The sequence below is a fragment of the Capricornis sumatraensis genome, chromosome 3 (genome assembly GCF_032405125.1).
Source record: "Capricornis sumatraensis isolate serow.1 chromosome 3, serow.2, whole genome shotgun sequence".
Lineage (NCBI taxonomy): Eukaryota > Metazoa > Chordata > Mammalia > Artiodactyla > Bovidae > Capricornis > Capricornis sumatraensis.
Window position 1 is genome coordinate 6,516,978 of NC_091071.1, and position 10,939 is coordinate 6,527,916.

General features: G+C 56.4%; 2 protein-coding genes across 2 annotated transcripts in view; both read left to right on the forward strand.

The window, feature by feature from the left end:
* LOC138075662 (mucin-12-like) overlaps positions 1–10,939 on the forward strand; it is a 67,119-nt gene that overhangs the window by 20,492 nt on the left and 35,688 nt on the right. The gene's annotated exons all lie outside the window — the stretch shown is intronic.
* LOC138075514 (mucin-3A-like) lies at positions 5,745–10,917 on the forward strand. Its single transcript, XM_068967355.1, has 11 exons — positions 5,745–6,675; positions 6,780–6,881; positions 7,821–7,936; positions 8,048–8,106; positions 8,718–8,866; positions 9,251–9,316; positions 9,683–9,845; positions 10,029–10,205; positions 10,292–10,374; positions 10,656–10,708; positions 10,876–10,917. Exons 1-11 carry the CDS (start codon positions 5,745–5,747, stop codon positions 10,915–10,917), a joined length of 1,941 nt encoding a protein of 646 aa, XP_068823456.1.

Sequence of the window (10,939 nt, forward strand, 5' to 3'; positions counted from 1 at the left end):
GCAACACAGCCTCATCTCCATTCACATCATCCCTCCCAGCCGCCACCAGCCTGCAGACATCCACGACTGCACCTCCCTCCTCTGTCAGTACTGAAGCCACTACCCTGACACCAGCCACCACTGAGTCCACACCCACGAGCACCACGGGCTCAGTGAGCTCCACAGGTGACCACAGCTCCACACCTGTGCTCTCAAGCACCTCACCCACCACCACAAATAACATCCCATCTTCCCCCCTCACGCAAATGACAGACACAACCTTCAGTGTGGTCACAAACTCAGTCACCGTGCCTACTGAGACATCCACCTTCACTATCACCCACAGCACAGTGACTCCCTTCCCCTCTACCACCATTCAAGCTCCATCTCTACGCACTTCTTCTGCATCTACCAGCACTACAAGGACCGCTCAGGCAACGAGTGCCACCTCACCGGCCACCAGCACCAGTGCCCTGCACACGACCACAGCGACTCCTCCCAGTGACACCTCCAGCCCGCCTGTCACCACGGAGGTGTCCTCTCCTCCATCAGTCACATCCTCGGCCACTCCCACCAGCACACTATATTCTCCCGCACCCAGCACCTCGAATCCCATCACCACTGATACCCTCACCTTGTCTACAGGGACGCCTCACTCTTCACCTGCTCCCAGCACAGATCCCACCTCTCCGTCGAACCCGAACACCAGCCCTCTGCCCTCCAAGACGACCACACTCCCTCCCACCCGCACCAGTGCCGGCACGTCGCCTCCCACAAGCACTCCCACTGGGTCCACCACCCAGGTCGCCACTCCCCCGGACACCTCGTCCACCTCCATCACAACTGTGCCCACTACTTCTACCGAACAAACCACCAAGGGCTCTAATACTCATTCGGTAACCACATTCGTCCCAACAACATCACAAACCACCACAGCCCTCAATTCTTCAAGAATCTACTCCACCAGCAACACAGCCTCATCTCCATTCACATCATCCCTCCCAGCCGCCACCAGCCTGCAGACATCCACGACTGCACCTCCCTCCTCTGTTAGTACCGAAGCCACTACCGTGACACCAGCCACCACTGAGTCCACACCCACGAGCACCACTGGCTCAGTGAGCTCCACAGATGACCACAGCTCCACACCTGTGCCCTCAAGCACCTCACCCACCACCACAAATATCATCCCATCTTCCCCCCTCACGCAAATGACAGACACAACCTTCAGTGCGGTCACAAACTCAGTCATCGTGCCTACTGAGACATCCACCTTCACTATCACCCACAGCACAGTGACTCCCTTCCCCTCTACCACCATTCAAGCTCCATCTCTACGCACTTCTTCTGCGTCTACCGGCACTACCAGGACAACTCAGGAAGACAGTACCACCTCCCTGGCCACCAGCACCAGTGCCCTGCACACGACCACAGTGACTCCTCCCAGTGACACCTCCAGCCCGCCTGTCACCACGGAGGTGTCCTCTCCTCCATCAGTCACATCCTTGGCCACTCCCACCAGCACACTATATTCTCCCGCACCCAGCACCTCGAATCCCATTGCCACCGATACCCTCACCTTGTCTACAGGGACGCCTCACTCTTCACCTGCTCCCAGCACAGATCCCACCTCTCCGTCGAACCCGAACACCAGCCCTCTGCCCTCCAAGACGACCACACTCCCTCCCACCCGCACCAGTGCCGGCACGTCGCCTCCCACAAGCACTCCCACTGGGTCCACCACCCAGGTCGCCACTCCCCCGGACACCTCGTCCACCTCCATCACAACTGTGCCCACTACTTCTACCGAACAAACCACCAAGGGCTCTAATACTCATTCGGTAACCACATTCGTCCCAACAACATCACAAACCACCACAGCCCTCACCTTGTCAACCATCTACTCCACCAGCAACACAGCCTCATCTCCATTCACATCATCCCTCCCAGCCGCCACCAGCCTGCAGACATCCACGACTGCACCTCCCTCCTCTGTCAGTACTGAAGCCACTACCCTGACACCAGCCACCACTGAGTCCACACCCACGAGCACCACTGGCTCAGTGAGCTCCACAGGTGACCACAGCTCCACACCTGTGCTCTCAAGCATCTCACCCACCACCACAAATAACATCCCATCTTCCCCCCTCACGCAAATGACAGACACAACCTTCAGTGTGGTCACAAACTCAGTCACCGTGCCTACCGAGACATCCACCTTCACTATCACCCACAGCACAGTGACTCCCTTCCCCTCTACCACCATTCAAGCTCCATCTCTACGCACTTCTTCTGCGTCTACCAGCACTACCAGGACCGCTCAGGCAACGAGTGCCACCTCACCGGCCACCAGCACCAGTGCCCTGCACACGACCACAGCGACTCCTCCCAGTGACACCTCCAGCCCGCCTGTCACCACGGAGGTGTCCTCTCCTCCATCAGTCACATCCTCGGCCACTCCCACCAGCACACTATATTCTCCCGCACCCACCACCTCGAATCCCATCGCCACCGATACCCTCACCTTGTCTACAGGGACGCCTCACTCTTCACCTGCTCCCAGCACAGAGCCCACCTCTCCGTCGAACCCGAACACCAGCCCTCTGCCATCCAAGACGACCACACTCCCTCCCACCCACAGCAGTGCCAGCACCTCGCCTCCCACAAGCACTCCCACTGGGTCCACCACCCAGGTCGCCACTCCCACGGACACCTCGTCCACCTCCATCACAACTGTGCCCACTACTTCTACCGAACAAACCACCAAGGGCTCTAATACTCATTCGGTAACCACATTCGTCCCAACAACATCACAAACCACCACAGCCCTCAATTCTTCAAGCATCTACTCCACCAGCAACACAGCCTCATCTCCATTCACATCATCCCTCCCAGCCGCCACCAGCCTGCAGACATCCACGACTGCACCTCCCTCCTCTGTCAGTCCCGAAGCCACTACCCTGACACCAGCCACCACTGAGTCCACACCCACGAGCACCACTGGCTCAGTGAGCTCCACAGGTGACCACAGCTCCACACCTGTGCTCTCAAGCACCTCACCCACCACCACAAATAACATCCCATCTTCCCCCCTCACGCAAATGACAGACACAACCTTCAGTGTGGTCACAAACTCAGTCACCGTGCCTACTGAGACATCCACCTTCACTATCACCCACAGCACAGTGACTCCCTTCCCCTCTACCACCATTCAAGCTCCATCTCTACGCACTTCTTCTGCATCTACCGGCACTACCAGGACAACTCAGGAAGACAGTACCACTTCACTGGCCACCAGCACCAGTGCCCTGCACACGACCACAGCGACTCCTCCCAGTGACACCTCCAGCCCGCCTGTCACCACGGAGGTGTCCTCTCCTCCATCAGTCACATCCTCGGCCACTCCCACCAGCACACTTTATTCTCCCGCACCCACCACCTCGAATCCCATCGCCACCGATACCCTCACCTTGTCTACGGGGGCACCTCACACATCTTCACCTGCTCCCAGCACAGAGCCCACCTCTCCGTCGAACCCGAACACCAGCCCTCTGCCCTCCAAGACGACCACACTCCCTCCCACCCACACCAGTGCCGGCACCTCGCCTCCCACAAGCACTCCCACTGGGTCCACCACCCAGGTCGCCACTCCCACGGACACCTCGTCCACCTCCATCACAACTGTGCCCACTACTTCTACCGAACAAACCACCAAGGGCTCTAATACTCATTCGGTAACCACATTCGTCCCAACAACATCACAAACCACCACAGCCCTCACCTTGTCAACCATCTACTCCACCAGCAACACAGCCTCATCTCCATTCACATCATCCCTCCCAGCCGCCACCAGCCTGCAGACATCCACGACTGCACCTCCCTCCTCTGTCAGTACTGAAGCCACTACCCTGACACCAGCCACCACTGAGTCCACACCCACGAGCACCACTGGCTCAGTGAGCTCCACAGGTGACCACAGCTCCACACCTGTGCTCTCAAGCATCTCACCCACCACCACAAATAACATCCCATCTTCCCCCCTCACGCAAATGACAGACACAACCTTCAGTGTGGTCACAAACTCAGTCACCGTGCCTACCGAGACATCCACCTTCACTATCACCCACAGCACAGTGACTCCCTTCCCCTCTACCACCATTCAAGCTCCATCTCTACGCACTTCTTCTGCGTCTACCAGCACTTCCAGGACCGCTCAGGCAGCGAGTGCCACCTCACCGGCCACCAGCACCAGTGCCCTGCACACAACCACAGCGACTCCTCCCAGTGACACCTCTAGCCAGCCTGTCACCACGGTGATGTCCACGCCACCATCAGTCACATCGTCCTCCACTCCCACCAGCACACTATATTCTCCCGCACCCAGCACCTCGAATCCCATCACTACCAGAACCTTGATCTCGTCCATGAGTGTGCCCTCATCCCTTCCTAGCACTACCACAGAGCCCACCTCCACTTTCACCAGAATCACTAGGCCTGCATCCAGCATCCCCACTCCCTACCCCACTTCCGTCCCTTCACCTTCCAGCAGTACTTCCACCAGGTCCATGACAGAAATCACGACTCCCACGGACACTGCAGCCCCCACCTCGACCACAGCCCCTCTGCCCTTGCCCTCCACTACAGAAACCAACCAGGCTGCCAGGACACACTTGGTGACCACATTCACCCCCACAGCAGTGCAAACCACTGTGATCCTCACCTCTTCAACCACCTACTCCCCTGGGAGCACGGCCACGTCTGCATTCACTACAACCCATCCTGGCTCCACGATCCCGCAGACATCCACGACTGTACCTCCATCCTCTGTCAGTACAGAAGCCTCTACTCCAACAGCAGCCACCACTGAGTCCACATCCACGAATCCCATTGGTTCCTCAACCTTCACACCCGACCTCAGCTCCACACTTGCACCATCTAGCCCCTCGCCCACTAGCACAAATATCATATCTTCTTCCTCCACCACCCATAATACAGACACAGTCTCTAATATTGTCACAACCTTGGCCAGTAGGCCTAGTGACACATCCGTGTTCCCTTCCACCCAAAGTCCAGCAAGTGCCTTCCTCTCTACCAGCATTCCAGCTACATCTTTAGGCCTTTCTCTCATGCCTACCAGCAGTACCAAGACCTCTCAGGCAGACAGTACCACCTCATCTGCCTTTAGGACGTCTAGTTCAATGCAAGAAACAGCTGAAACCACGTTGGCACCCACCACCACTGATATAGATACGTATCAGTCTAGTTCCATGGGACTGTCCTCCACTGCAGCTTCTACACAAACAGCCAAGACGAGGGACACAACCCTGCTTGCTTCATCTGCTTTGAGAACCACAGCTACTCCTATCAGTACCGTTTCTGTAGAGTCTCTGACAACAGATATTCCTTCTATTTCTCCCATCACATCCTCAGCCACTCAAACAAGTACAGTCCAATTTCAGACCTCTCCAGTCTCTACGCCAGTGACCAGTGGTACCTTGACAGCACCCAGCTCGCCTGTATCATTTCCATCTTTCACAACCACAGAACCAGTACCCACTGAGACCACAGCCCCCACCCCTCCGTTTACCCTACCCACGATCCCTGCCGCCCAGTCCACGTCCACCCCTCCATCTCCGACTGGGACGTTCACCACAACCAGGACTGAGGTCACCACTCCCACGCATACGTCTCCCCCTGCCACCTTGATCACAGCGTCCTCTCGCACTCCCTCAACCCCAGAAGCTGCCAAGACGGGGACCACACAGATGGCAACAGCACCCGCCTCCATAGCAGCTCTCAGTACTTCAGGCGTCTCTCCCTCTTCAGCTTTCCCTATACTGATTACTTCTACTAATGCAATAAGTACCCCTTTTGGTACCATCATCTCCTCTTCAATACCTGCAATAACAATATCATCTCTGTCTTCTACTGGCCCAAGTTCAGGGGTCTCCACGACAAGCAGCTCTTTTTCTACCTCCTCTCAAATGTCCAGCACAGAAAACACAGGCCCTTCTGTCACTACCTTTCCTACTTTTTCATCGACTGAAACGACCAGAACTTCCCCAACCGTGACTTCCCTAATAACCTCTCCTACCCGAACGACCACCGTGCTGACTCTGTCTTCCACCACCCCGTGTCCAGAGTCCGTATCAGTTACAATAGTGTCTGCCTCTCCCACGACACCATGTATCGAAGTGGGTCCAAATCCTGAAGTTACCTCGATGCCCACTGTCCCGTTATCAGTTTTCACCTCTACTACTGAGATGGCCACCTCTCCCAATCCCACAACCACGACAACTCTGTTCCCTGTAAAACCGGACACTTCTACTTCCATTCTGGACACTCACCCCACCAACCAGACTGCTGCTCCTAGTTCTATCAGCCCTGGGACCACTCCCATTAGCACGGTTTTCCCGAGCACACAAAGATCCACCACTGGGACCTGGATCAGCACCAACTTTGTAACTACCCCACACGTAACGGGCTTCACTAGCCTCCCACTGACCACGAAACCAAGTAGCAGCTCTTCATCTTCCATGGTGACTACAAGCAAGTTGACAACCCCCAGCCCACCCATCAGCAGTGCTTCAGGGATACCAGCGGGCACCACCACGACGCTCTCCACCGTTACGTCATCCAGGACAACTTCACCCGCAACCCAGATGACCACACAGTCCAGGGAGACCACCACCCCAGGTCTGGACCACCTGCTTCCTTGTTGCCTCTCCTCCCTCTCCTGCTAAATTCCCATGACCAAGGAGAGTCCTGGCCTGAACTTCCCCTTTTTGCTCGCTACCCAGGCTTTTGTGACAATGGTGGCACCTGGACGCAGGGCCGCTGCTCCTGCCCCAGCACTTTCCATGGCTCCCATTGTGAGTTCGCTGTGGAAGAGTTAAATATGGGTGAGTTGGTCTCTGCACTTTCTCTCAGGAGGTGCCACCGCCTCAAATGGGCCCAGTCATTTTGCCAAATCTCTTCTGCTTTCTCCCTCGTGCTCTCCTCAACCCCAGACCATGACTGCTCTCCACCCTTAACTCCAGGAGGTCCCTGGGGTCACTCTCTCTTCTGACATCTCCTCCCAGTTTGTGTTGCTTGGAGTTGTATTAGGTTCTAATTTCTCCTGTAGCAAATTACCATAAACTTAGCAGATGAACAATACAAATTTATTATTTTGTTATTCTGTTGATTAGAAGCCGGATATGAGTCTTGAAGGGCTAAAATTAAGGTGTTGCCTAGGACTGGTTCTTTCTGGTGGCCCTAGGGGAGAATCCATTCCTTTGCCCTTTCCCAGACTTGAGAGCTGCCCATCTTATTTGTCACAAGGCCCCCTGGCTCCCTTTGATGCCAGCAGCATTACATGTCTGTTCCTTATTTCCATACTTACATCATTCTTTGAGTGATTCTGACCTTTCTGCCTCCCTCCTCCTCTCTCTATGTACCTTATGATTATACTAGGCCCACTGGATATACCTTGTTAATTTTCCAATATTAAATCAGCAGATCAGTACCCTTAGCTCTATCTGCCACTTTGATTGCTCCCTGTCATGTAGCGTAACATATTCCCAGGTTTTGGGGACTAGACATAGGCACCTTTGTTATTTTGCTTCACACTGGGAGAGCTGAGAGACTACAGAACTGACTGCTGGACACCCCGACTTCCAGTGTTTCTCACATCTTGGAACAACACCTTCCAGAATTCCTACCTCTCTTTCTCCTGCAATTCAGTCAGTCCTCAGGGAACATGGAGAGGGTCCGTGGGAGCAGCTTCTGGGTTAGGGTGGTGGTAGTGATGTTGGACAGGAAGAGATTGTGAAATGACCAGAGCAAGGCATGTTGTGCAGACAAAGTGGACGCTGAAGTGGGCATGGAGGTGTCTGTCAACCAGGAGTTCTCCCCGGACCTCAATGACAACAGTTCTCAGGTCTACAAGGATTTCACGAAAGCCTTCCAGGATCAGGTGAGGAGGAAGGGGGCAAAATTCAAGGGTATGCCCTTGGAGTGGAGCTTGGGCCCGGGGGTGCCCTCTGGTTGGAGGTTCAGATGTGAGCCGGGATCCTTGGCATTTCAGATAAAGAAGATTTACCAAAACGTGCAGGGATTCAAGGAGGTGCAGATCCTTTCTCTGAGGTAGGACCCCTTTCCGGGGCTGTGGAGGCAGTGTCAGGTGTGTGTGGCGGTGGGTGGGGAGCCAAAGAAGCCATCCCTTGCTTTCGGAATCATTCAATGTCATAAAGAGAGGGATGGATGGAGGAAGCAAGAAAACTACTCCATGACGGGTGTTTGGGGATCACTTTCAGGATTCATTCCTCTGTAGGAGGGATGTCTCCCCTCTCCCTGAAGCAGCTGGATGCAGAATGATTGGGATCTATGGGGAGGTGGTGCCTGAGGCCTGGTGCCTGGTGTCGGGACCATGGCTGGTCTCTCTGGTTGGCAACTGGTCTAGTGGACGGGTCAGCAAGAGGGAGGCAGAGAGCCCAGAAGGGCCTGGTTTGATTACGGCTTGAGGGAACACAAAGAGAATGTCAATCATTCCTTGTTCCGCCTACCCAGGCTGCCCAAGGCAGAAGCTAGTAGCCCCTTCTGGACAGAATCAGTCTGGAATCCCAACTCATTGCGTCTGCCCCTTCCTGCCAACACTCGCATAGCTGTGGCTGGTCTGGAAATGCCCTTCTACAGTTGTATGGTGGCTTGGGCCTGGGCACCTTTTAAGGCTCTCTGCACCCCACCCCCGCCCCCAGGAATGGCAGCATCGTGGTGGAATATCTAGTCCTGCTGGAGTTACCCTTCAGCCTCCAGGTGGAGGAGGAGTATGAGAAGGTGAAGGTGGCCTTGAAGGAGGAGCTCCAGAATGTCAGCCAGGATGGGAACAGCTGCCAGAATGACCAGGGTGAACAGAGGCTGGGGGCCTGGGGCTGGAGGGAGGGGTCAGGGTCACAGCCACCATCCCAGCCTGCTCCAACTCACACAGGGGTCTTCGGGGGGCAGGTGTCAGCCCTGTGGTACCTCAGGCAAGACAGGAGAAGAGAGACAGGTCCACAGAAAGCCGGGTCAAGGGTGAGCCTAAGGAAGGGTTGTCAGAGCCTAGGAGCTGCGGGAGAGAGAGCTGCTCAAGGTCTCCCGGGTGGCTGAGGACCCCTGGCTATTCAGTGGACATGAGGGAGGCCCAAGGAGCCTTCCTTCATGGCCCATCCAAACCTCCCCCGTACTGACAGAGCGCTCTCTGTCCCTTCCTGTGCCTCCCCCGATTCCACCCGTGCCCGTGGCCCCCCAGTCCTGTGTTTCAAGCCTGACTCCATCAAGGTGAACAACAACACCAGGACGGAGCTGTCACCTGAAGGTGAGAGGTGGGGCAAAGGGCTGAGTGGCCCCAGGTGGCCGGGACCCCTCCCACAAGGGACATCTGTCCATTGAAATTCCCAGGGAGGAGGGGAGACCTTTTGGGGAGGCAAGTGGTACTGACCTGGCAGGGCTGCCTCTCAGGTCCATGTTAGTAGCTTCCACGTGGGGAAGGATCACCAGAGAAGGTGAGGAGAGTGTGAGGAGCCTCCCTGCACTCATCTAATTCCACGGTCTACCCGGTCTACCCGCTGACATGCCACCTGCGGAAATGCAGTCCTCTATCCATTTTGAGAATTACCATAGCCAGGCCCCAGAGTAGAATGGATGAGGTCTTTACGTCTGCAATCCCCTACCTACCCCCCAGCCATCTGTCGCCGCGCTGCTCCCAAAGATTTTGAGGATTTCTACTTCCCTTTCCTGGAGGAGAACCAGCTCCGCTGTGTCACCAAATGCATAGCGGGTGTGGAAGGCGCCATTGACTGCCATCAGGGCCAATGCGTTCTGCAGAGGAGTGGTCCTTCTTGCCGGTGAGGCCCCGCCCACAGCCAGCTAGGCCAATCCCGGACCCCTAACCGTCGACCATTCCAGAGGCCCCGCCCACTTGCCCAGGATGGAGCCCCGCCCACCTGCCAGGAGCAGGATGGTCCAGGGGCGCGATGGACCAGACCTGGGAGGTGGTGAGGGTGTTGACCTGGGACCCCCTCCTCCAGCTGCTTCTCTACGGACACACACTGGTTCTGGGGCCCGCGCTGCGAGGTGGCCATCTCCTGGAAGGCGCTGGTCGGGGGCCTGGCGGGAGCCGGGGCCCTGCTTCTGCTGCTGCTGGTGGTGGCGCTGAGCGTGTTCGTCGTGCGCTCCCGGAGGAGGGATAGGCAAGGCCGAGGCAGGTGAGTGAGCTGCAGATGGATGGGTGAGACGAAAGGCGTCCCGGACCAGGTTACTGTACCCTGACGACGCGGCGCCCTTCTGACAGGTCCGGGGACGACAGGAAGTGGTTTGAGACCTGGGATGCGAACACTGCGGGGACTTTTTCTAACTCAGGCTTCGAAGATGACAGTGAGTCTTGACTCCTGGCGAAAGTGGGGGGTGCTGCCCAGGGCCATTTCCTCCCGGGGAGACTAGAGAACTTCTCTTGTTCAAGACAGGAGTTTACCTCCTGCCCTTGCTGCTTCCATGCACCCCCCTCTAAGGCCCAGGTCCTGAACAGGCCCTCCCTGCAGGGCAGCCCCAGGGGCACGGAAGCCCCCTGAGGTCCTGCCTTCCTCACTTTCCTTCCCTCCCCCTTTTACTCCCACCTCTTCCTCTTCCTCCCCCTGTTCTCTTTTCTCTCTCTCTAGTTAACGAAGAAAACTTCCCTGTGGCCTTGAACACCGTGGACACCAATGCCAGGGTGAGGAGTTGGGATGGGTCGATGGTAAGGAGCTGTCACAGGTCCAGCTCCTGATGCCCCTCTCCCAGGGCAGGGGGCTGGCTGGGACAGGAGGCAGTGACCTCCTAGCCAGGCCCCTGCAGTGTGGTTCCCTGTTCTCACTCCCCGTCTTGTGAATTCTGTGGCAGGTGCATATTCACAGACCTGAGGTGGTCTCGTCCTCACTGTGAGCCCCACTGCCCTCTCCACCTG

What these genes read in the sequence shown, in the direction of transcription:
- LOC138075514 (XM_068967355.1), top strand. Translation starts at nt 5,745, where the DNA reads ATGGCAACAGCACCCGCCTCCATAGCAGCTCTCAGTACTTCAGGCGTC. An exon ending in GTGCAGATCCTTTCTCTGAG is followed by an intron (nt 8,107 to 8,717) that starts GTAGGACCCCTT and finishes CCCCGCCCCCAG; the next exon opens with GAATGGCAGCATCGTGGTGG. An exon ending in CCGTGGACACCAATGCCAGG is followed by an intron (nt 10,709 to 10,875) that starts GTGAGGAGTTGG and finishes ATTCTGTGGCAG; the next exon opens with GTGCATATTCACAGACCTGA.